This window comes from Gopherus flavomarginatus, chromosome 10, assembly GCF_025201925.1.
Source record: "Gopherus flavomarginatus isolate rGopFla2 chromosome 10, rGopFla2.mat.asm, whole genome shotgun sequence".
NCBI classification, from domain to species: domain Eukaryota; kingdom Metazoa; phylum Chordata; order Testudines; family Testudinidae; genus Gopherus; species Gopherus flavomarginatus.
In genome coordinates, this window is record NC_066626.1 from 67,915,115 (window position 1) to 67,942,426 (window position 27,312).

Genomic DNA, 27,312 nt, shown 5'->3' on the forward strand with positions numbered 1-27,312 from the left:
ATGCTGAATTCCCTACACAAGGGTCTTCAAGATGAACAACAAGCAACCATGAGATTTTACTGAGCCAGACTGTGGATGACCCTTACATGAGTGTACAGATGTGGACTGGGAAAAGTAGACACACGAGAAGCTGAGCATTCACCAAGCATCTCTGAATGACCATTACAACTACTACGTGAACATACTGGTTTGTCACCATTTCAAACATCACACTCCAACAGCGGAGGCGGAGAAAAAAAGAACTGGAAAGTATTTCTTTTAGAGGTTTGCAATTTAGATATGAAAGGAACTTTTGTACGCAGCATCACATTCACAAGAGTATCCTATTCTTTAGCATAATAGTCACATAATTGTCTTAGTAAAAAATGTGCAAGACAGACATTAAAAGTTACTTAAACTAATGTTCAGCATTACACACGTTACTGGTACAGAGTGTAGTTTTCAAATATCTGCTGAATGGCAAAAGCACTGTGGTCAAATACATTTACCGACGCTTTTTGTTTGTTACTCACACAAACCTACCTCTTCCAAAAGTTTGGTTTTCTGCGAAATTTGCTTGCTTAGTGATGCCACTTTCCTTTGGTGCTGCTGGGCAGCTCCGAGTCTTTCTGGACGCTCCTCAGAAGAAAGCTCAGATTGCTGAAAATAAATAAAAGTAGTCAACAAAACATAGAGGGTTGAATTGCACATAGCCAGTATTTGCTTTACAGGGACATAGGAACACAGGAACAGACACAGTGGATAGGAATTATGGTCCATCTAGTCCAGTATTCTGTCTCTAAGAGTAACCAACACCAGCTACCTCATAGGAAAGTGTAAGAACCCCACAGCAAGCAGATGCGGGGTAATTTACTCCCACTATGCTGGCTTCATCATTGCATGTGGCTTCCACTGAGGTCAGCAGGCAACTGTACAGATGAATTATATAATAGATGCAGGGATGTGCACATATTTTAAGAGTTGGAAGAAAGTGGATTAAGTCTTCTTGAAAAGCCCTTCTAAAACACTACAGTATTCTATAGTAATGAGCTAAAACAACATCTCTTCTGTTAAGCTGTATTAACATTTGCAGTATACTGTAAAGGGACGAGCCTGTTACAGCAGTACAACTGTTCTTAACAGCAGTTCAAGGGTGGTGTGGCTGAAACAAAAGTCTGTAAAAAAGATGCAGGGAAAAAAATGGGAACAATTTTCAAACAGCTCTCACTGTTAGGAATGGGATAGTTTCCCAATGTAGTCTTGCTTTATGCACCCTATTTTGAAGCAGATATGGTCCCAAAGCCTCAGTGTTTGATCCTGAAGATGAACAGACAAGCTTTAGGATGTTCTGATTTGGAATACTGGTTCAGGCTTATCCCTATATTGAAACCACATCCTCGATCAGTTAATTTTCTTCTCACAGCCATTCCTGTGAATCTAGAGCCGTGGTTATTTACTCAATTGAGACTGTATTTCCAATAGTCTTCTACAGAGATAAAGACTATAGCAACTTGGATCCAGATTCCTGCTGCCTATAGACTAAGATAGATTGACTGAAAAATTCTTTACCAGCAGTATTATTTATTATGGGAGAGTATATCAATAGATCAAGGGGAGTTTTTCAAAGGCAAAAAATGGCAATTAGGCACCTCACTGAGTGTTATGCATCTAATGACCATTGGTGCCTTTGAAAATCTCCCCTTATCTATTTCATAACAACAAAGATTTTTAATTGCTTCATCTACTTCAGGCTCCCTTCTCATTCCAATTAACTTTTGACATTTCATCAGCAAAAAAAACCCCACTGTCCACTCATTCAGGTGCTAATTTATGAAGTCTGTCAAAGGTACGTGGACTTTATCATAGACCATTCCCAATAACCACCTTATTTTGGTAGCTACTGAAATATTATATCTATATCTATATATATGGTAAAATATTATTGGGAGAACTCCATACTCCTTTTGTTATCTACTTGCTTCTGAAATCTGCCCTTAACAGATCACAGACAAGTCTCTGTTAACAGCTTAATTTAGACAAAGCAGAGATGGAAGTTTCCTTCCCCCCTGCCTTTTTTTTCTTTTCTAAAGGCCATATTTCTACATAATTTACATAGAAAAGCAGTTTTGTGATTTGATATATTTCTGTCTCTTTTGAAAGAAGAGGTTAATCTCAGGCATCTCATTCTAACAACTCATACTTAAAGCCACATATCGTACATTTCTTCTACATGAGAAAATGCTGTGAAACAACAAAAGATGAGTACAGTTCAACATGACACTTTTCTCAGTTTGGCCAATAACATTCCCTTGCCAACTGTAAATGTACTGCATTCCAAAATACCGGTTTAATTTCTATGCAGAAAGAAAGACAAATAGACAAGTAATGCATGAGGAAAAGTTCATCAACAAATAGTAGATTAAACTTTGGAAGAGTATTATGATCCATGAAATGCAATGAATAGTTCAAGCATCGTGATTAAGACCTCAACTCAGCAAAGCATTTAAGCACATTCATAAGCCCCAATGACTTCTTCTATATCAATATATTGAATTTAATGGGGTCGCTTGACTGAGCTGGAGCCTAAGATCCGAGGACTGCGATAAGAAGTGCAGATGTCACACAGTTAATGACTAACAAAACAATTTTTTTAAAATATCACTATTGAATTGAAATGCAAACCAGAACCTGCAGAGGAATAATTGAAAAATCCTAAGCATTCTCCATAGATACACCTCTACCAAGATATAACGCGACCCGATATAACACGAATTTGGATATAACACGGTAAAGCAGTGCTCTGGAGGGGGGGTGCGAGGCTGCGCACTCTGGTGGATCACAGCAAGTTCGATATAAACATGGTTTCACCTATAATGCTGTAAGATTTTTTGGCTCCCAAGGACAGCGTTATATCGAAGTAGAAGTGTACTAAAAATATCAACTATATTTAAAAACCATATGATTTTCCTGAGGTAAAGAGCAGATCTATACTGCTAGGGAAAGAATTATTGTCCTAATTTATTTAATCAGAAGGAACTTTGTTCAGAATTCTTTAATGCGACAAAACTCCAATAAGACTAAATGTGGAACACAAATGTTTTTCTCTCACCCTACTTTCTATGGGCTCTGTGCACTTAAGTTGCAAACTCTCATGGACAATAAGTATGGCAATACCTAATTTTTTGACCACAAGCCAAAAATCTGCTATCATTTGTAAACCCACAGCCACCAGAAACTGCAGCAGGGATTAGGGTCTCAGGGTACTAGATGCAGTGCTAGTACAGAGTCCACAGAAAGCAGGATAAGAGAACATTTGCCTCCCAAATTTACTCTTGTAGGAGTTTTGCGTCATTAAAGAAATCTGAAAGAACTTCCTTCTGCTTAAGGAAATTAGGGCAATAATTCTTAATTATAAATAGGGGGGTCTGAATCTCATATGATAAGCAGCTGAATCAAGTGATTGAATACAATATTACTGTATTATAAAAGTGTATCGAGTAAGGTCTTATGAAAGCCTGAGAGACACTGGTGATTAATAGCCTTGTGAAATGTATGCATTAATGCTATATGAGAAATTATGGATACTCACTGGATTATGCTTTAAAGTCTCTGACTAACCAGACAAAAACAGAAGCTACCCACCTGTCTCCAATGTAAATTAACCATTACGAATCAAAGTAATAGAAATCCCATTTGCACACAAGTCAGAAAAGGGATGGGAAGTCCCCTGGAAGGGAAAAACAGCAGGAAGACTTCCTGCCTCTTCTAACAGAGACAATGAACTACAGGGTGACATGGGGGGTAGGGGGCTGCAAAAAGACATTTTAGTTATCCATCACTTGAGGAATTAAAGGGGCCAGAGCTCTTTAAAAATAGAAAATCAAGAAGTCACAGAAAGTTGGATCCTTTAACCATGGGGATTGAAGACTCTGGGAACTACATTTAGAGAACCTGCTTTGGCAAAAGACTAACTTGCTGAAAATAAGTTCTAGTTTTGGAAGGATATTTTTACTTTTGTTTGCTTATAACCCTTTCTATCTTTTCCCTTTATAGTTGGTATCACTTAATCCTCTCTCCTTTTGTTAAATAAGCTTGTTTTACTTTTACTATAAACCATTTCTGGGCTGTGACTGAAATCAGAGTTACTGTTAACCTCACTTAAATTAACAGGCTACAGCATACCGTCTATCTAAAGGAAATTTAGGATTGGGGAGTTGTTGGGGGTCACTCTGCAAAAAGTAACGGGGCAGTGGAAGTCAGGGTGTGATCTACAGTAAACTTCTCACTGAAGATTTTAGTTATGTTCCTGAAAAATGTAACTTTAAGTGGAATGATGTTAAGCGAATCCAATTTCCCCATAAGAATGAATGTAAATTGGGGTGGGGAGGGGAGACGTGTTAGGTTCCAGGGAAATTTTTTTTGCCACACAGTACAGTACTATAGTTGGAATGTGCCCTCACCTTACCCCACAGAGGCATGGCCCACTGGCACTGGAGACAATCATTCAGGCAGACAAGGAGGCTGAAGGTGCTGTAGGCTAGAAGAAGCACATTGCACAGAAGCAGCGGCAGCTTTTCCTACTCCGCAAGCACCAGGGGCGGGGGGCTCAACCCTCGGCCTGCTCACGCCACCCCTTCCCGCAAGCCCTTACCCTTAACTTGCCTCTTCTTCCCCCATTACTCCACACTCCCTTCCTCCTGCCTGCGGCAATCAGCTGGCTTGCAAAATTCAGGGAGCAGGAGGAGCAAGGACTCAGTGTGCAGGCTCCCCCCTTCCTCCTCTGCCTCCTGCCCGTGGCAATCAGCTGGTTTGCAGTGTTCAGAAGGCAGGGGGAGCCTGCACGCCTAGTCCTCGCTCCTCTCCCCCACCCTCCTGAACACCGCAAGCCAGCAAGAGGTGAGGGGAGAAGGCTAATCCACAGGGTCTGCCAGCAGATGGGAGGCGCTTGGGGAGGGGCACAGAGGACCTGACGGGGGGCTGCCAGCGGTGGACAAAGCAGGCAGCCAAAACAATGTTATAGCAAAGCATTGCACAACTTTAAATGGAGCATGTTCTGTAACTGAGAAGGGATGCGAGATCGAAACAACGTTAAGCGAGAGGACGTTAAGTCGGGAGTTTCTGTACATGCTTGTATGCTGGTTGTTGGTGTCAGGGCTGCATGCCGTAGCAACATGGCATCAAAGGCACCCAGAACTGCAGGGCAGGTGGTAACAACCCCTTTACCAGTCTGAGTTGAACCCAAAGAGTCATAGTGCACCTCTACCATCTTCTCAGTCTTGCCACCTTTTCCCCTTGCATAGGATTTCACCAAGTGTCATTGCTGCTTCTCCCACAATTTACCAGAAATCCAACTTTCCTGCTCTGACAGCACTTGCTTGACGCCCTGGTCATCTGTAATCTTTGTGTCTTAGCTGGACATGCCCTTCTGACAAATGATCAGTACAAATTTATATAATATAAATATAAATAAAAGTTTCATTCTACTCAATAGGGGGTCTCACTGATTAGGACTGCATTTTTTGTGTGAAAATAAAAACAAGTTTCGGTAACTATGTCTGTGAAAACTAATTTGAAGCTATAAAGTTTGCTGTGGTTTCATCTAACTAGGTATTAGAATTAGGAAACAAACAGACATTATTTGACTTGGTCAACAGCTTTATAACCGGCATGTTTATCACAGTTTTACATAAAACTTGTGTATAACTCAGATTTTGTTACATCTTGTGATGGTGAAAGCCTAATATAAAAAAACAAACCTATAATCTGTTTGTTCAATTACCAAAAATGAACAATGGTTCTGAATAAGATATTTACAATCAAACTGTATAAGCTTTGTCTACAAAGACTGACTTAATAAAACATTTTTCATCTAAGAACTAAGGAAAAATATGCCTTTAGCATCAGTCACATCAATTCCCAGTTTTAAGACTTCAAAAGAAACAGATGAATTGAGTTCCTCAACTCAGCTGTTTGAATTTATGGCTTATTCCTGTTCAATATACATTTATAACATATGTTTGTAAAATACAGTAAGTAAATAATGATCAAGAATCCATTGTAACTTGAAACCTGAATCCCACGGAAAAAAAATCTGCTACTTATAGATTTTATGAACCCGTCTCCCCTTTTTTAAAGAAAAAGGATTGTGTGGAAAAGAGGATAGAAATGGAGGCAATGAGTCCTCTCCTTCATAATGAGGTACTTGCTCTTTCACACAGCTATATTACTACTGTAAACTCTCCAAGGGTAGAAGAAATAGAATTGAATCATTAGACTGAGCAGTTTCTTAGGGAGGAAAAAAGCAAAGAATTCACACCCTGCTTCTCTGTAGAAGATTCAGGCTTAGCAGCAGTTAGGTATCTTTGTTCTTATAACCAATAGTTGGAGAACACTCCGGATATGCCCCATGTGGGTGGAAAATAATGGTTTGCTAAAATACGTATAATTATGAAAATAAGCTGAATGTTTCTATCAGAAGAAAATAAATCCCTGAGTGGTATAAAATATGCAATTCTGTCTTATTAAAATATATGCACAATGGATCTTGCTCTTAAAGCTCTGGAAAATGAATGCGCTGCAGAGATCAGACTTTCTGGAACATATTTCTATGGAGAGGAAACTCAGGCAGTGAATGGCATCTATCTTCCCTGGGACTGGTGCACACTAACACCTCAGTATTAATGGCCACTATGCACACACTTTTGGAGGATGAATCCAAAGAGAATCAATGCAGCATACAGTTCTATAAATGGTGCCTTTGTTTGACTTATAGTTTGCCAACCTTTGTTGTGATAACCACAGCTGCTGTTTCAGTACTTTGAAGCTGCTAGTAAACGAGGTAGGAAAGAGCAGCCCTCACGCTGCTCTAAATTTCAGCCAAGTATTGACTCCGGAAACAGCAGCATCAGTATCAGGAGACAACAGAGATCTCAACACAATGAGCCTGATTCACCACTGTGCAACTCTAGTTTTACACCAGTATAACTACACTGAAAAAAAAAAAATCAATGAGGATACACTGGTGAATCAGCCATCAGTTTGCAAACTGTGCCCCAGGTATTAAGGATTATGCAGTTCTCCTTACATTTCAGTCTAGTACTCAAAATGTATCTCTATACTTAGAAAAGATTTTGATCTATCTTTCTGTAAAATTCATGATGTCCAAGCTTCAGTCTTTTTTTGATGCAACTATGGAAATACTGGGTGTGCATGATAAAACAATCACAGTTTCAACTGTCAAAGAGTCCTGTGGCACCTTATAGACTAAGAGATGTATGGGAGCATGAGCTTTCGTGGGTGAATACCCACTTTGTCGGATGCAGCTCATGCTCCAATACGTCTGTTAGTCTATAAGGTGCCAGAGAACTCTCTGCTGCTTTTACAAATCCAGACTAACACAGCTACCTCTCTGATAGTTTCAACTGGTGCTACCTGTACTCAGAACACTATAGGCCTGACAGCTTATTTTGGTTTCACACAGACTGTTGTAATGGATTTAAAAGGAAGCTGTTCTCAATGTTCAGTTTTGATGTATAAAACAAAGCTATAAAAAGAACACAAAGGAAGAGTGCACTGGGGTTAAAGCTCTAAGGTCCTGAAAGAAAATAAATTGGGGAAACTGGTCAACGTTCACCTGTGACTGCTTATGTTTCATTCAGCTTAACTGGCCCACAACTAATACTAGGAGTTAACATCCTTAATAAATTTTTCTCTTGATTTATACAAAAAGATTAAACAAAGTCCTGTCAACTTCAAGGAAAAATATATTGGGCATGATTGTGTAACTCAGGCTACCATAGTGTCACTGTCTCCTCTAGAGGAGAGACCACACAGAGATATGAGTCAGCTACTGACTCCCAACTATGGCAGCTAGGGTGAAATCCTGCACTCTCCGAAGTCAATAATACAACTCTCAGACTTTCGTGAAACCAGGATTTCATCCTGGTACTTCAGCTTAAGTAGCAGAGGCTGATGTTTTCATATCCAGAGCTGCCCAAGTTCAGTCCTTACAGATGACGTTAAAATCAGATATATAGCAACTCTGAGTTATGGGGAGGGAGAATTACTGTATATACTCATTCATAAGCCGAAAACTTTTTTTTTTTTTTTTTACACACCAAAAAAGACGCATCAAAGAGCAGGGGTCAATTTATAAACTGATCTATACCAAAATTTGATGATTTTAAACTCTATGGAATCATTGAAATGAATATCTAATACATTGTCATTTTGTTTACCTGGAGCATTCACAAGCACAGAGCCCCTCAGCTTCCTGTGGAAGTGGTTCGCCGTTCCCAGCCAATGGGAGCCGTGGGAAGTGGTGCCACTTCAGGCAGCTCCCATTGTCTGGGAAAGGCAAACTGCAGCCACTGGGAGCTGAGGAGCTCCATGCCTGTGAACGCTCCAGGTAAACAAAACGTCCCAACCCGCCAGCGGCTTACCCTGACGGGCCGGGAGCCAAAGTTTTCCAACCCCTGAAATATAGGGTCTGCTTATGAAAGGGTCATACAGTTTTCGCTATTTTTACCTATCCATTTTGGGGGGCTGATATATACTCATTCATTAGCCCGTTTGTTTATAAATGGGAAACACAAAATAGCATGATTACCCACCAAAAAAGCATATCCCACTACCAGCATTCATGATCATTTTGTCCTTGTTGACAACTACTTGTAAGCCTCAGAGCTGCTCTAACTTAAGTTGGCTGCCACAGCCCTCAGGAGTTCTTTATCCCAGATGAGGCTTACCAAGAGCATGAGCACTGTTGCCATGCTGCCTCCCCTAGCCTGAAAAGCACACATCTAGGTAACAAGTCCCTTGCAGGAGAAACCAAGCTCTTAGTTTCTCTCAGTTTTACAGTTGCTAATATGAATGGATGCAATCTCAGGTCCTTGTTTGCCAGAGAACATGTAGCTTAGGTCACTGTTTCTCTTAGTAGCGAGAAGAAAGCCTTCAGAAAAGTTTTGCATCATGCACTAAAGGTGGCTGTAGCTCAATCTGATCTCCAGTAGCAGCATGTCCTATAACTGAAGGAGCAGGGATCTGAAAAGCAAGAATTAAATCCCTTTAGCAGGACTCTTCTCCTACAAAATCCTGTAAGTGATCAGCCAGCAGCATTTCATAACTAAGTGCGTTCAAAGGACATTTGAAACAAACTACCAAGAGAAGTGGTGGATTCTCCACTTACTGAAATCTTCAAATCACAACTGGCTGCCTTTCTGGAAAATATGCTTTAGTCAAGCAAGCACTGGTTACTGGGTTCAATACAGGAAAAATAACTAGATGAAAGATGATGTAATAATCCCTTCCACCCTTAATCAAATGAATATATGAATCTTTGTCCCTAGACCATAGGAAATCAGGCATCAGGAGGAGGAACACCACCCCCATGCATTACCTAGGTTGCAGCCCCACACTGTAAGGAGATTAACACATAGTAAGGTAGTAAAGTACACTACCATTGGCGCACTGTCTCTTTTATAGCAACTGTAGTTTAGGAAGGAGCAACTGAAAAGATTGTTTACATCAGGTGATTGATCCATTCTGTGCTCAGGAAGTTGTATGTCCTTTAGGATAGATAGTAGACAGGCTTGGAAAGATTACATTTTTAATTGGTAAATGTCATGATACACTGATTTCACACACACACATACTTCCATCAATAACTTAAATTTACAGATAGAGTAAGAAAAACGCTGCTTGAAACATCTGATTTATGGATATTTACTTTGAAAATTTTGGCATTTGTTGACAATTGGTGTTTTAAAGGTTATAATGCTAACTTTTTGAATCTCAATATCTGTCAACTATTGTTTGTCACACCCCTCAATTTCTTATAACTGAGAAAATTTAAATAAATAAAATCTATTAAAATGCTTAAAAATGAACATTGATATTAAATCTAATTCTGCCAAGCCTATAAATAGTTTATACTGCCCATAAGAAGGTCTCTCTCAAAGGAGTGGCCCTAATTATTACCAACCATTTTTCACTAATCAGAGGGGTAATGGTTTCAGTTGTAAATGGTAACAGATTGCCACCACAGCTTTCATAGACTCATAGGTCAGAAGGGACCAATCTGATCATCTAGTCTGACCTCCTGCTCAAGGCAGGCCACAGAACCCCACCCATCCAATTTTATAACAACCCCTATCCCAGGACCGAGTTATTGAAATCCTCAAAAATGGTTTGAAGACCTCAAGCTGCAGGGAAACCACCGGCAAGCGACCCGTGCCCCACGCTGCAGGGGAAGGCGAAAAACCTCCAGGGCACCTGCCAATCCGCCCTGGAGGAAAATTCCTTCCCGACCCCAAATATGGCGATCAGCTAAACCCTGAGCATGTGGGCAAGAGTCACCAGCCAGCACCCAAGAAGGAATTCTCCGCAGCAACTCAGTACCCATCGCATCCAACATCTCCCCGCAGACCATTGAGCAGACCTCACTTTCAGAGCCTGCAGGTGAGAGAGTGACCCATCCAGCTCAGCTTTAGCTGATTGCAGTACTATTATCTCCTCTTCTCTGGTACTGTGTCCATTGAGCTGGAAAAAATAGTTTAACTCCTGGTTTCATGAGGTGGGGAAATTTGAGTCAGAAATCATGCTAGGAAGTGGTGCTCTGTGAGGTGCCACCATAGTTTGTCAGGTAGGGTGTTCAAGCAAGGACCACAGCTCTTTAAATTTCCTCCCACGCATGGGTCCCAGAGAGCTTGAATTCAGTGACTTTTAGAGCAAAGGTTTATCTCATTTCTAGGCTTTCACAAGTGACTGTGCTGTTTTTAGTTTGTCTCAGCTTATCCAGAAAAAGGCAGTTGGGTCTGATTAACGGGCTCACTACCATGAAAGTTCTGCAAGTCTGTGGAAGCTTTGGTGAATGAGGGCTACAATGACTTTAGAATCTCCAACTACTCCAGCACAAGAACTTGCAAATTCCTTCTGCTGATGACTGGATTCAGATAGGGACTTTGGTCGTCATTGCCACAATCTACTATTCCCTTTTCATTCATTGACCATCATTTACGATGCACGATGACCTAAGATCGTGAAAGGCAGTGAGAGCTCAGTTAATGGCTTTGGATAGCAGATAGTGGTCATGTCCACCTAGCTGCAATCTGGTATAAACACTGACCTCAGGGGAAGGGAGTTCTAGAAGTCTGTCATATATTTGCATCTACTGGACAGCATCAGAGCCAAGAAAGTCTGTTTTATTTAAAGCCTTATACTTGGCTGCAACTTGACAAGGGCCGTAATTTATTTTCTCCCAAGAGGAGGAACAGCCAGAGGTACAATCTGACCAAGTACTCACAGTAAGTGCATCCTCATTAGAGCTTCTCATGAAGGTTAAGAGCTGAAAAGTTCTTTTCCCTTACGAGCTTTTGTTGTACAGGAGTAGTGGCTGTGGTTAAGAAAGTAGTTAGCATAATTCCATTTTTTGTCCACACAAATGGTACTGATTCTGAGAGCTGCTGAGCACTTACAAGTCCTATCTAACGTTCTTGAAAACAAGGTACCAGGAATTAGAGAATAGGTTTGTCAAATATAAACCTGGTCTGCACAGAGAAGTTTAAAGACTGAGATGTTACTAGGTTACTAAGGCTTCAGGAACAGAACTTTGTTCTTTGGCATAAATAAAATCCATCCTTTGGGACTAAACATCCATATAGATGCATTTTCAGTGGAGGGTTCCCTTTGATTTCATTTTCTCAGGACGTCTTCATTATCTCTTCAGGACTATAAAGGGCAAAGGGTTTGACATAAGACTTCTTTTTATTTGCTATTTGAATACACAAGTGCAAGAAGCTAGGAGGGTTTTAAAATGTAATTTGTTGGTTTTGTTAGGACTCTGCATGAATTTAATGTTGATAAAAAGTACCAGATCGACTGCTCTGTAGACAGAAATCTATTTGTCCACAATTAGTCGCAGCATAGCTAGTGGCAATGAAAGATTCCTTCCAACATGATAGCCTCACTCCTCCCCAAACATTTCATGTTTCCACCTTGACTCAAAAGGGACAAAAATCACAGGCTGAGATGTATGTTTGTGACCAGTTTCCTTTTGGAGTTAACCTGAGACCTACATACAACTCATTACATGCAGACTGTTGAATGACCACTTTGAATTGATGTTTAAATCGTAACCTCTTCACAACACATAGGTCATCTTCAAATCAGCACTTAACACACTCTTTGGATCATACAAATAATCAACAAATCAATTTTTGTTCACAATCAACAGAAACCAATGCACTACAAGTGGAAAGCTTTGTATTCTATTTAGGGCTGTCGATTAATCGTAGTTAACTCCCGCGATTAACTTAAAAAAGTTAATTATGATTAATTACAGTTAATTGCACTGTTAAATTTCGATTAGTATTCTGTTTATAAAATATTTTTCCACATTTTCAAATATATTTATTTTAACTACAACACAGAATACAAAGTGTACACCGCTCACTTTATATTTTTATTACAAATATTTGCACTGTAAAAATGGGATAAAGAAATAGTAGTTTTCAATTCACCTCATAAGTACTGTAGTGCAATCTCTATCATTAAAATGCAGCTTACATAACAAAAAAATCTACATTTTGTAACTGCACTCAAAAACAGAACAATGCAAAACTTTAGAGCCTACAAGTCCACTCAGTCCTACTTCTTGTTCAGCCAATCAGAAGACAAACAAGTTTGTTTACATTTACTGGAAATAAAATATTACCTCACTTCTTATTTACAGTGTCACTAGAAAGTGAAAACAGACGTCTGCATGGGACTTTTGTGGCCAGCATTGCAAGGTGTTAACATGCCAGATATTCTAAACATTCATATGCCCCTTCATGCTTCGGCCACCATTCCAGAGAACATGCTTCCATGCTGATAACGCTCGTTTAAAAAAGGAAAAAGAAAGCGTTAATTAAATTTGTGACTGAACTCCTTGAGGGAGAATTGTATGTCTCTGGCTCTGTTTTACTCACATTCTGCCATGTATGTCATGTTACAGCAGTCTCAGATGATGACTCAGCACATGTTGTTCATTTTAAGAACACTTTCGCTGCAGATTCGACAAAAAGCAAAGAAAGTACCAATATAAGATTTCTACAGGTAACTACAGAACTCGACCCAAGGTTTAGGAATCTGAAGTGCCTTCCAAAATCTGAGAGGGATGAGGTGTGGAACATGCTTCAAAGTCTTAAAAGAGCAACACTCCAATGCAGAAACTACAAAACCTGAACCATCAAAAAAGAAAAATCAGCCTTCTGCTGGTGGCATCTAACTCAGATGATGAAAATGAACATGCGTCGGTCTGCGCTGCCTTGGACCGTTATCAAGTAGAACCCGTCATCAGCATGGACACATGTCTTCTGAAATGATGGCTGATGCATGAAGGGACATATAAATCTTTAGGGCATCTAGCATGTAAATATCTTGCAACGCCAGCTACAATAGTGCCATGTGAATGCCTGTTCTCACTTTCAGGTGACAATGTAAACAAGAAGCAGGCAGCATTATCTCCTGCAAATGTAAACAAACTTGTTTGTCTGAGCTATTAGCTGAACAGGAAATAGGACTGGGTGGACTTCTGGGCTCTTAAATTTTACATTGTTTTGATTTTGAGTGCAGTTATTTTTTGTACATAATTCTACATTTGAAAGTTCAACTTTCATGATAAAGTGATTGCACTATGGTACTTGTATTAGGCGAATTAAAAATACGATCTCTTTTGTTTCTTTCCAGTGCAAGTACTTGTAATAAAAAATAAATATAAAGTGAACTACTGTAAACTTTGTATTATATGTTGTAATTGAAATCAAGATATTTGAAAACGTAGAAAACACTCAAAATATTTAAATAAATGGTATTCTATTATTTAACAGTGCAATTGAGATTAATTTTTTTAATTGCACGAGTAATCGCGATTAATTTTTAGTGATTGACAGCCCTAATTCTATTACTGATCCTTGAGGGACAAGGCATGATGCAGAGATGCGTGGCAGTACGTTCGCCTAGGAGCTGACGGATGTTGCTGCTTCCAGCGAGACATGGAGCCAGGTAGGGAGCCTGCCAGCCCCGCCAATCACCCCCTAGCACCAGCGGGAGTCCCATGTTGCACACCGCCGCCTGCCCCCCCCAGCATCTGCGGCGCGCCCTCCCCCAGATAACCTCCCCAGCACTCCACCAGGCCGCCCCCATCTCCAAGGTTTAGTACAAGTCATGGACAGGTCACAGGCCATGAATTTTTGTTGACTGCCTGTGACCTGTCCATGACTTTACACGAAAAATACCTGTGACTAAAAACACAGCCTTACAAATAACCCATTCGTAATAAACTAAATCAAGTGAAGCATTCAAGACAGGTTCAATCAGAAGAACTCTAACAGTAGTGCTGGTGTGTTTTGCACTTTCACTACAGTTCAATATAATCTGCGATAATTTTATCTTCAAGTTTTTCATACACAGGAAGGCAATGCTAGTACATTGCATTTCTTCTTGCCTTCATACATTTCAGGTTCCAGTATTAAAAAATACCAAACAAAACCAAAACACACATACAGTCTGTCAGTGATGCAGTTATTAATCACACTGAACTATTAATATGCTTATTTTATGATATTCCAACTGAATTTATATGGCACACGTTAGCTTCTAATAGGAGAGTGTAGACATGGACACATTTTTACCCACACAAGCCTTGACCAATATTCTGACTTAACTCTCTCACCATGTAATCACTTTGCAGACAGCTGTCAGTGCTGGCACTGATAAGAACAATCCTTTACGTATTTTTTTAAAAGGAGGTATTTTTGACACTACACACATCCAATTCTTTTAGTTCTGTCACTTGTAAAAATTTCCTTCCTGGTTAAGAAACAGCAAAGAAGCTTTCCTAATGCAAACAATATTTATGTGTATTGAAGTGAGCACCATCTGGCATACCCACATTAGAGGAATCTCTCACACCTTAGTAAGAGCAAACCTAATTTGGTACAAACAGCCCTTTAAAAAGGCGGTGGAAAAACATAAGCTTCATAGCAACATTCTGTCAAGATTTTAAAAAAGGAGGCTCCCCCAACCTTGTGATAAACCCACTCTTTCAGGAGAGGTGATAAACCCACTCTTTCAGGAGAGGTGCAGGACTGCAGAATCCAGTCTTTTTTTTTTTAAAGAAAAACACCATCTTATAGCAATGAAAGGAGGAAACCCTGCATGGCAAACAAACTTATAAGTCTAACTTCACTGGGAATGTGCAGCAACTACATTGAGAGTACACGACCTGTATTCTTTGAAACAGTGGGAGGAATTCAAAGTTAAGAATGGTAGAGGGAGGCCTTGTAGATGCAACCACCTTTTGAAATTATTATTTAAACACCTATCTTGACACAACATAGTACATGCAAAAGGCAAAAACCAGTTCTGAGAATCTCCTTCTGGGCTTTTGGACACGTCACACCTGGCAAGAATGATCAAGATTAACAAAGCTGGTGGAAGAACAGCAACTCCATCAAGGGCAGGGATGTCACTGCCAATTACCCTTTAATTTGGGATTTAAATAGAGGTTTCTGGAAATTGGGAAGTTGTTAATGCTTCAATGAGCTGTGTTTGATAATACCCTCAGCTTCCTCTTCTATTACATGCACATGAGGAAGGATCCTGTTATGTAATATCTAGTAAATTCAATTTTACATGTGATTCAAGTCAGACCAAAATGTATCAGTTCTTATTTTCTAGATTATTAATCATTGTTCTACTGTAATAGTCAAGGTCCTGCTGCCTTCTTTCAGAACAGAAGAAATGTAACATTGAAATATGACCCTATAGCTTCTGTTCTTCCATTCCTTTATAACAGAGAAAGGCAGGGAATTTGCCATAGCCTCTGTTGAGTTATAGGGTTTATCTCATAAGTGGGAAAGCTCCATACCTCATAAGTGTCAACAAAAAGGAAGAAATATGAGACGACTATTGGACATAAGAACGACCTATAACTCATATCTGGCAGTGATGTATTATACGTATTAATTGCTCAAAGAGCCAGATTTTCTTTTCACAGTACTGTAAAAAACAATCCCAGTAGAATACAATAAATTGAGCTAACAAACAAAACTAATTGCCTTGATTAATGAAGCAGCGAGGATTTGGTTTTGACAATGCTAGTTACTAAATCAGCATCCAGTCATATGACTGGTAATGGGGTCCCAATGAGAGTAATGTCCCAGTTCCACAAACACTTATGCTTGTGCTTATCTTTATTCACATAAGCAGTCCCACTGAAGCCCCGGGGACTATGTGTGTGCTTAAAGCCAATCAGGTAAGCAGGTATCAGCAGGATCAGGGCCTTTGTTCCATGGCTGTTCTCAGTCACAGAATAGGGTGCGGATTCAGGCCCCAACTCAGCAAAGAACTTAAGCACATGCTTAAGCTCATCCCTATTCAGGAAGCTATTAAGCACACAATTCGTATTGACTTCCAAGTTCCAACACGACCTAAGCACCTTAAACACTTTCCTGCTTAGGGATATTTTCCTGAATCGTGTCTTCACTACTTAACACTGTCAGAAACGCTGCTTTATAGAAGCCACTGCAAACTAATCGTCTTACCAGGGCCTAAATGATCAAATATGATTTGATAAAATGTAACCAGAAAAGAAACATACCTTTTCAGCATACTCCGACACTATCTGTTTGATCTCATCAGATTGGAGTCCAACAATCTGACCTACTGTGCTAGCTGTTAACCTGCCCTGCAATTAAACCAAGAAGCATTTATTGAAACTTTGGGACAATCTAGTAATAAATTGTAGGTTTGTTTGTAAAGCACCTCCCCCAGAACTATATAAATACAATACTATTTTAAATGTAATCAAATTTGTTTATAAAAGAATGATGCATGTAATGAATTTCATCTTCCCCAGAACTCAACAAACAAATGAAGCTTCTTATATGCCCTCCAGGAAGAAATGTAACTACTGAGGCTTCCTTCACAGCGCCAATAATTCAACTAAATTTGAAGTCACCTTTGCAGACTGTCAAAGTGCTTTAGCTCTTGGGCAATACATATTTTTGCATTGTGCATAAAATAGCATTCTGTAACAGGAATTAATTTGGATCACCAACTTTTGAGCCAAATTATTGCCACTTAGGTGTGTGAAATAGTGTTAATCCTAAATCAAGTGTTTAGGGAAGCCAAATCTCTCTCCTAAAATGAAGAATTCAAGGAGACATCTGATCACAAGGCAAATCTGTCATGTCTACCATTTATCAAATGAATTTGTCCATTTGGTAAATCAGAAAATGTGAAAGGTATCAAGATTTTCAAAATAGTACAGACAATGTTTACTGTGTTTACTGATACAGCCGGAATCACTACGCAATTGCAGGGAAAGGATAATAATGCAAACAAGCAACATTTAGATGTTATATCAAAGCTATCAAATCCCAGATGTGATGTGTTGAATGCAATGAAATGCACACAGTATTTTTTCCAGTAAGAGAAATATCCCATCAGATCCCTACCGTAGCTCTATAAGTAAAAATGTGAGAAAGTCTAGGTTACACAAAGGCGTCATATGTTTAAATGCCATTTCAAGGACAGTTGCATTATAGTATGTTTATTTATGCAGAAACCACTTAATAAGCAGCACTAGGATTATGCAAAGGCCACAATCATTATTTTAGGGTGAAGGATTTCAAGTCAGAAGTCTTATGAAAAGTACTGTCTCACGCTCAATCATCTTTCCCTGCATCTATTTTTAATATATAATTTCAGTACCTCATGCAGACATACAACTGTTAACCATATTTCAGGAACAATGACAGCTTTCAAAGCCAGTGGCAGATAGAGAGAGGAAATTCAGGGGCACAAGTAATTTAAGTGGTGTTAACCGTGTTGAACTGATTTATTATACAACAAAAACACAGACTTCTGGGATTGGAGCACTCTATTTTAATCTCTGTAATGACACAACAGTCCTTTTATCTGACTATCAAAGTCTCAATGCACTTTGGGCCCAACCCCAAATCCCAAAAAAGTCAATGGGATTCTCTCTGCTGATAAATTTGGTTTGAATTCTGATGGCTAAGATATATCAATGCACATAAATGTTGAAATTGCTGCTTTGCTTTAAGTATTGCTTACCTCTTCTGATGCCATTGCTGCCATTCCAGTCATCAGTGTTTTAATGCGAAGCTAATGAGAAAAAGGTATCATTGCAAGATAAGAGATAACATGTGAACAAAACAGTTAGCATTAGAGGCCTTTAAATACTTAGTATACTTCTGTTCTATGAGCATTCTCATCAGCCAATCAATCCAATTTGCATTCTATTTGAATGCTTCTAACAGAAGAGAAAATGTAGCAGTTGCTAAAATTACTCCACCCAGAAAGTTCCGATTACAGTAAGGACTCAGTTCATGTGGCGCCTACGACACTCAGCTCCCATCATGGTCAATGGGAGATGAGGCCACTGAGCTACTCCTTTCCCAAAACAGCATTAACAGGATCAGGTCCTAAGTATGAATGACTCCATGGTTGCAAAACAAAATGTTGGCCAGGTTTTTACATGGAAAATCCTAAGTGAACATTTACTTTTTGTGCATCTGTTTATTATCCCATATTTCCCTATCTGAAAGGAACTCATTGCTCTGCTAAGCTATTGAACTCTTCCTCTTTGCAGGGAGGGAAGAGAACATGCTGTGCTTTTTACATTGTCCTCAAGCTATTAATATCTAAGCCCTGTGTGTGTGTGTGTGTGTGTGTGTGTGTGTGTGTGTGTGTGTGTGTGTGTGTGTGTGTGTGTGTGTGTGTGTGTGTGTGTGTGTGTGTGTGTGTGTGTGTGTGTGTGTGTGTGTGTGTGTGTGTGTATATATATATAGCACACCTCTTCAGCAGCTTGAAGGTCGTCATCATCATAGGCATCAGCCTTTCCTGCTGCTGCAAGTCCTGTAGGTAGTACCTTTTTCTTGTCTTCAGCCTTAAGGAAAATAAATACACCACATAGCTACATGATAAGATAATACAAGCAATCAAAGGGTTATGAAAGTAAAACAAGGAGGAAACTGTAATTCAGCTGTTATATTTAAATAACTGAAATATATTGTTCTATACTGCCTAGTGTCCAAGTTCAGGCCCTGGCCGAGCAAATGCAACTCACTTTGAGTTTAATGGGAATCCAGCCTCTGTAAAACTGATGGCTATTTAGTCCCCTCCCCCCCGCATCTCTGTGTATGGTATAGTAGGTCAAATATCAGAAAGTAGCATTTTTTACAAGTGTATTTTAGTATACATAAAGTCTAAATCTAGGTCAAAGGAGTGGTTTAAAAATCTGTGCACCTGAAAACACATTTTAAATATAAAGGATATAAACCTATGTGAGGACTGTCCACTTTCAGAAGAATTAATTCTGTGAAAGGTAAGTAGCATTCCCCAGAGATTTATACTGTATTTCTTGACACCACGTCATCACTCTACTCAAACATTTAAGTCCTCTCTCTTGTAGTGGCTTAATTCAGATGACAAATGGTGACACTCTGACATATTGGCTAACAAAGCCAATAGGACTTTGTGAAGGGACTTGGTCATATTTTATGGACTGCACCTCAGTCAGTTGCAGATGGGTTTATTTTATCACTCACAGCCACAGAGTTAGAAATATCTTATTTTATATTACCTGAATATTAAATTTACAAGTTAAACATTGGTGTGCTGCTGGTTCTTCACATACCCCACCGCTAACCATATTATGCTTTCCTACCAACCTGCAACAGGATATGCTCACAATTTGATGCATTATCTATATTAGCAAGGACATCTTGTTATTGAAACAAAGTAATATTGTGCTGCAGCATGTTCTATTTCTATGGGTGTATTAAATTATACAATTTTAGGGCTGTCAAGCGATTTAAAAGAGTATTCATGATTAATCGCACTGTTAAGCAATAATCCATAAATATTTGTGTATGTTTTCTGTATTTTCCAATATTTTCCTACTTCTTGTTCAGCCAATTGCTCAAACAAGTTTGTTTATATTTGCAGATAATGCTGCCCACTTCTTGTTTACAATGTCTCCTGAATGTGAGAACAGGGGCTCACATGGCACTGTTGTAGCTAGTGTCGCAGGATATTTACATGCCAGATGCACTAAAGATTCATATGTTACTTCATGTTTCAACCACCATTCCAGAGGGCATGCGTCCATGCTGATGACGGGTTCTGCTCGATAACTATCCAAAGACAGTGAAGACAGAAGCATGTTCATTTTCATCATGTGAGTCAGATGCCACCAGCAGAATGCTGATTTTCTTTTTTAGTGGTTCAGGTTTTGCAGTTTCTGCATCAGAATGTTGCTCTTTTAAGACATGCTCCACACCTTGTCCCTTCTGGTTTTGGAAGGCACTTCAGATTCTTAAACCTTGGGTCAAGTGCTGTAGCAATCTTTAGAAATCTCACATTGGTATCCTCTTTGCATTTTGTCAAATCTGCAGCGAATGTGTTCTTAAAATGAGTGACATGTGCTGAGTCATCATCTGAGACTATTAAAACATGAAATACATGGTAGAATGCAGATAAAACACAGCCAGAGACATAATTCTCCCCCAAAGAGTTCAGTCACAAATTCAACTAACACTTTTTTTTTTTTTTTTAAAAACGAGTGTCATCAGCATAAAAGCATGTCCTCTGGAATGGTGGCTGAAGCTTGAAGAGGCATATGAATGTTTAGCATATCTGGCACATAAATACCTTGCAATGCTGGCTACAAAAGTCCCATGCAGACGCCTGGTCTCACTTTCAGGTGACATTGTAAATAAAAAGCAGCAGCATTATCTCCCATAAATCTAAACAGACTTGTTTGTTTTAGCAATTGGCTGAACAAGATTGAGTAGACTTGTAGGCTCTAAAGTTTTGCATTGTTTTGTTTTTGAGTGCAGTTATGTAACAAAAAAAATATTCTACATTTTGCAAATTGTACCTTCACAATAAAGAAATCATACTACAGTACTTGTATGAGGTGAACTGAAAAGTACTATTTCATTTATCATTTTTACAGTGCAAATATTTGTAATATAAATAATAATAAAGTGAGCACTCTACACTTCGTATTCTGTGTTGTAATTGAAGTCAATATATTTGAAAATGTAGAAAAACGTCCAAAAATATTAAATTAAATTTCAATTGGTACTCCATTGTCTAACAATGTGATTAAAACTGACTAATCATAATTAATTTTTTAATTACTTGTGTCAGTGAACTGCAATTAAATTGACAGCCCTAAAAATTGTATATGCACAGTACTAGTAAGAGCATTATTTCATTGAAAACAAACACAAATTATGGTCACATTAGCTATAATAAGGGACAATCCTACAATGTTTTGTTCATGGCATAGCATAATACATTTGTATCACAGCATACTACCCTTTGCATAATCATTGCTTGAAAACATTTTTATCTGATCAAATGACTTAGCAATCTGTTACTGGATTTGTGTCAAACAGATTGTGAAAGCAGCCTGACATGACCTTTTAAGGGGTATTTTCAATGTTGGGAGATAATTTAAAAAAAGAGGCAGAAAAAAAAGAGGCAGAAATCAATTATATCTTTCATGGGCTGCAGAGCTTTAGTTTCATTTAGCAATTTTTAAAAAAAAAGCAACCACACACACAAGCCTGCTGACTTCCTAGCCTTTCTTCAAGATTTTCCAGAACTGAGGTTTCTTTAGAGGAAAAAATACGATTCCTTCCTCCTTGACCACACTGTTTCTTAATTTATATCAGTAATCAATATTACCCCTTACCTTCTCCATTTTGCCTGCTTGTCTGCTAAATCCATACCTCCTAAAATACACATGAAAAAAGTCAAAGAAATGTGTTGCTGGAACAACCAACATTCTCAATTTCAGAAATACACTTTTTCTGTACCTAAGAAATGCACTAAGAGGTAAATTCTGTAACACAATAAAAAAGCCAGTTTTGGGTTTGTTACTGAATGCCCCAATAAAATAGACTTTATGGCATATTTTCAATTTAAATTTTCGTTTCCCCACCAATCTTTCTGTACTGTAATTCCACAGAGCTGCAATCAACATTCTATAGTGCTCATGTCTGGTGAGCAACATGCTCTTACTTTGGGAAGGCTTAAGCATTGGTGGAGGAAAGTAAATCTTAGCAATTATTTATATATGCCTGATTCAGGAAAGCACTTAAGTTCCACTAAAGTCAATGAATGAGACTCGTGCAATGCTTAAACGCGTCTCTGAATCGCAATTTTTTTTCCTATATCAAGGCCTTAAGTCCTTACAGCACTAAATACTGTGATAGACCCTGGCCAGTTAAGAACAGCAGAGTAGTAGAAGGGAGATATATTGGCCACTAGAGAAGCAGTTTTCTGTTCCCTGAGTGACCAGAGCAGGGGCTGCTCCAGGCTAATGAGAATATCCGACTCCAATTAACCTGCTAAGAGTCAGGTGAGGCTGTTAAGCACCTGACCCTAATTAAGACCCCTCTGATGCTATAAAAGGGTTCACTCCAGTCAAGCCAGAGGAGAGGAAGTGCGTGCGAAGAACAGAGTGGGTAGGCATACTGCTGGAGGACTGAGAATTACAAGCATTATCAGACATCAGGAGGAAGGCCCGGTGGTGAGGATAAAGAAGGTGCTGGGAGGAGGCCATGGGGAAGTAGCCCAGGGAGTTGTAGCTGTCACGCAGCTGTTCCAGGAGGCACTCTAGACAGCTGCAGTCCACAGGGCCCTGGGCTGGAACCCTGAGTAGAAGGCAGGCCTGGGTTCCCCCCAAACCTTCCAACTCCTGATCAAACACAGGAAGAATTGACCTGGACTGTGGCTTCTACCAGAGGGAAGGTCTCTGGGCTGTTTCCTGACCCACAGTATGAATCTGTGAGGCGAGCAAATCCACCAATAAAGCACAGGACCTACCAAGGTAGAGGAGGAACTTTGTCACAATACATACACACAAGTGGGCTTTTGGTTTAATTTTTTCCTCAAAGAAAAAAAAAAAACACTTATCCCCTGCTAAGCCACAGTTTTAAACAGTGTATTTTGTTATTATGCACAACTTTTCACAAGTAACCAAATGTTATTAGGTCAGAAATGAGAGTAACCAAACTCAGCATTACAAAGACACATACACACACAAAAAAAATGTAATATATATATATATATATACACACACACACACACACACACACATATACATATACACATACATACACACACACATATATACATATACACATACATACATACATATATATATATATATATATACACACACACACACACACACACACACGGAAGGACAAGCTTGATATTCCTAGAAAAATTATTTGGAGATAAGACTGTTTAAAGTGGTGTTTGCTGTAGAAAGAGTTTCTAACATCTTGTGAATAAAAGTAGTAAAAATTTAAACAAAGGCTCTCAGTGATATCACGGTTGTTTCCCCACTAACTGCCCACTTATCTCCTTCAACCTTTGTATTTTCAGGGTCAAATTCAGCCTTTGATTATGCCAACACAACTCCAAGCCTTAAGAACCTTATCTACACTAGAAATTTGTACCACTAACTGTGATGGTATAGCTAAAGCAGTACAATCCTCCTCTTCTGGACGCAGTGATATCAGTTTAAAGGTGCTTTATACTGGCATAGCTGTTCCCATATGGGAAGGGGAATTAGCTATAAAAGTCCTCTATATAATTGCATCCACACCAGGGGTTATACCAGTATAACTATTTCAGCAATAAATAAATAACTATATAAATCACAATCCTAACAGGTACAGTTACACTGGTACAAAACTTATGCATATACCATGCCTCATAGCATCAACTGTACTACAAACTGATATATTAGAACCTTTGCCCCCAAATTATTTTGTGATATGTAAATAAGAGGTGGTGATATAAGCCCTGAACCAAAGCCCACAGAACTCAGATTTCTGGGCTTCAGATTAGGGTTTTGGCCAACCTATGAGCTTTAAACATAGAAAGACTAGCAGAAGAAGAGACAACTGAGAATATGGCAGCAGATATAGCCATATTACGCCACACGCCATAACTGTATATAGTAATGCCCATCTGTTTCTCCAGGCATTTGGAAGGAATGGAGTAGAAGGCTAAATGGGCTTTATATAATTAGTGTGTCTGCGGTGAAGGAGTCTTAGGGCTAGTGCACATGATAAATGTAGTCTTGTTTCAAACAGGATTATATTAACATGTACAAAGGAACTTTTAGGCCTGGTCTATACTACATCGAATTTATATCAAATTTAGCAGCGTTAAACCAATTTAACCCTGCACCCATCCACACAGAGGCCCTTTATATCAATATAAAGGGCTCTTTAAACCGGTTTCTGTACTCCTCCCAGACGAGAGGAGTAGCGCTGAAATCAGTATTGCCATGTCGGATGAGGGTTAGTGTAGCCGCAAATCGACGGTAATGGCCTCCGGGCGGTATCCCACAGTGCACCATTGTGACAACTCTGGAAAGTCATCTGAACTCTGATGCACTGGCCAGGTAGACAGGAAAAGCCCCGCGAACTTTTGAATTTCATTTCCTGTTTGGCCAGCGTGGAGAGCTCACCAGTACGGGTGACCACGCAGAGCTCATCAGCACAGGTAACAATGCAGTCTCCTGAGAATCGAAAGAGAGCTCCAGCATGGACCACGTGTGAGGTACTGGATCTGATCGCTATATGGGGAGAGGATTCCATGCTAATAGAACTCTGTTCCAAAAGATGAAATGAAAAAACATTTGAAAAAATTTCCAAGGCCATGATGCAGAGAGACCACAGCAGGGACTCAGTACAGTGCCGTGTGAAAGTTAAGGAGCTCAGACAAGTCTACCAGAAAACCAAAGAAACAAATGGAAGGTCCGGGGCAGGGCCGAAAACATGCCGCTTCTACGCTGAGCTGCATGCAATTCTAGGGGGGTCCGCCACCAGTTCCCCACCCATCCGTGGATTCCGAGGTGGGGTTAGTAATCTCACCCATGCCTGAGGATTCTGCGGATGGGGAAGATGAGTAGGAGGAAGAGGAGGACGAGCTTGCAGAGAGCACACAGCACTCCGTTCTCCCCAACAGCCAGGAGCTTTTTCTCACCCAGATGGAATTACCCTCCCGGCCCTCCCAAGCCACTATCCCACACAATGAAGCCATGGAAGCGACCTCTGCTGAGTGTAACTTTGTAAATATAAAACATGGTTTAAAAGCAAGCATTTAATGATTAACTTGCCCTGAGGGCTTTGGATGCATTTGCGGCCAGTACAGTTATTGGAAAAGTCTGTTAACATGTCTGGGGATGGAGCAGAAATCCTCCAGGGACATCTCCATGAAGCTCTCCTGGAGGTACTCCAAAAGCCTTAGCAGAAGTTTTCTGGGCAGGGCAGCCTTATTCCGTCCTCCATGGTAGGACAGTTGACCACGGCATGCAAGTAGCAAGTAATCTGGTATCACTGCATGACAAAGCCTAGCTGTGTATGGTCCCGGTGATTGCTAGCATTCAAGCAACATCCGTTCTTTATCTCGTTGTGTTATCCTCAGGAGAGTGATGTTGTTCATGGTAACCTGGTTGAAATTCAGGAATTTAATTAAAGGGACAGACATGGCCATTCCTACTGAGCTGTTTGCCTGTTGCTTAAAAGAAATCCTTCCTTGCAGGTAGCCAAGCAGTGGGAGGAGGAGGGGGATTGGCACTGAGCTTTTTCGCGTTTGGCGAGCAGTGATCTTTCATGATACCAGCCATGCAGTGGGGGGGAAGGGTAAAGCAATCATCCCAGAGAATTGGATGGGGGCGTGGTTTCTGCTGCTGCATGTTAACAGGAAAGAAGCAGCACTGAATGGGATTTGCTTGGTATTTGGGAAAGGAGGGCACTGTGTATATGAAGGCTGCAGAAGCTGAAAGACAATGGCTAACCATGGATGCATGCAAACTGAATTCTGCTGCCCAGACCTGCGTCTGTGAGATCTCTAACACCAGAGCCGCAGGCACTCAATATTAAGATGCAAAATGTGACCTTGTAGTGAAATCACATGTGCTATGTAAAGTGAATAGTGTTGTTCACTGTGAAAGAGTATAAGCATTGTTCTGTAAAATGTATCTTTTTAAATACTTTTCTCCCTTTTTTCCCCTCTCTCATGCAGCTGCAAATTTTTCAAGCCTCCCTACTCCATCCCAAAAGCTATCTCAGATAAGGCAGCAGAAAAAAAAAAGACGCGAGACGAAATGTTCTCGGAAATCATGGAAGTGACCCGCAATGAAAGTGCTCATGTGAACAAGTGGAAGGACGTGATATCAAATGCAGGAAAGATGCCAGTGAACGTGAGGACAGGAGGGACCAACGTGAGGACAGGAGGGACGCTCGAGATGAGAGGTGGCGGCAGGAAGATCAGAGGTGGCGGGATGCAATGCTGGGGCTGCTGCGTGATCAAACTGACATCCTCCGATGTCTGGTGGACCTTCAGGAACAGCAGCAGGATTACAGAGTGCCGCTGCAGACCCTGTGTAACCACCCTCACCATGTTCCATATCCTCCTCACCCAGACGTGTAAGAATGCGTGGGGGAAGGCTTCGTGCACCCGCCCACTCCACCCCCGTGGACAGTCCAACCAAAAGGCTGTCATTACTTTGAAGTTTTTTTAGTGGCCTTTTCCTTCCATCCTATTCTCCTCCCAAACCACACCTGGGCTACCTTGTCAGTTCTCTCCCTCTTTTTATAATGAATCAGTCAAAAGAATACATGATTTTTAAATGATAGTGACTTTATTTCCTTAGAAAGCAAGCTGTAATCGAAGCGGGAAGGTGAGTTGCTTACAGGGAATGAGTCAATCAAGGGGCGGGGTTCATCAAGGGGAAACAAACCCAGCAGTCAGACTGTACCCTGGCCCGTGATGAAACTCGTTTTCAAAGCTTCTCTGATGCACACCGCTTCGTGGTGTGCTCTTCTAATCGCCCAGGTGTCTGGCTGTGCATAATCAGCGGCCAGTGATTTGCCTCAGCCTCCCACCCCACCATAAAGGTCTTCCCCTTACTCTCACACAAATTGTGGAGCACACAGCACGCAGCAACAACAATGGGGACATTGATTTGGCTGAGGTCAGAGTGAGTCAGTAATGTGCGCCAGAGCGCCTTTAAACGGCCAAATGCACATTCTACCACCATTCTGCACTTGCTCAGCTTGTAGTTTAACAACTCCTGACTACTGTCCAGGCTACCTGTGTATGGCTTCATGAGCCATGGCATGAATGGGGTAGGCTGGGTCACCCAGGATAACGACAGGCATTTCAACATCCCCAACTGTTATTTTCTGGTCTGGGAAGTAACTCCCTTGCTGGAGCCGT

General features: G+C 40.2%; 1 protein-coding gene across 2 annotated transcripts in view; it reads right to left on the reverse strand.

Annotated features, from left to right (window-relative positions):
* The window catches only part of CCDC93 (coiled-coil domain containing 93), a 104,422-nt gene that overhangs the window by 40,931 nt on the left and 36,179 nt on the right, over positions 1–27,312 (reverse strand). For both annotated transcript variants that reach the window (XM_050916021.1, XM_050916020.1), the window contains 5 exons: positions 21,758–21,797; positions 18,845–18,937; positions 18,103–18,153; positions 16,622–16,708; positions 523–639 (listed from right to left, as the gene is read on the reverse strand). In XM_050916021.1, coding sequence (XP_050771978.1) covers positions 523–639; positions 16,622–16,708; positions 18,103–18,153; positions 18,845–18,937; positions 21,758–21,797 — 388 coding nt within the window. The remainder of the gene's footprint in view (positions 1–522; positions 640–16,621; positions 16,709–18,102; positions 18,154–18,844; positions 18,938–21,757; positions 21,798–27,312) is intronic.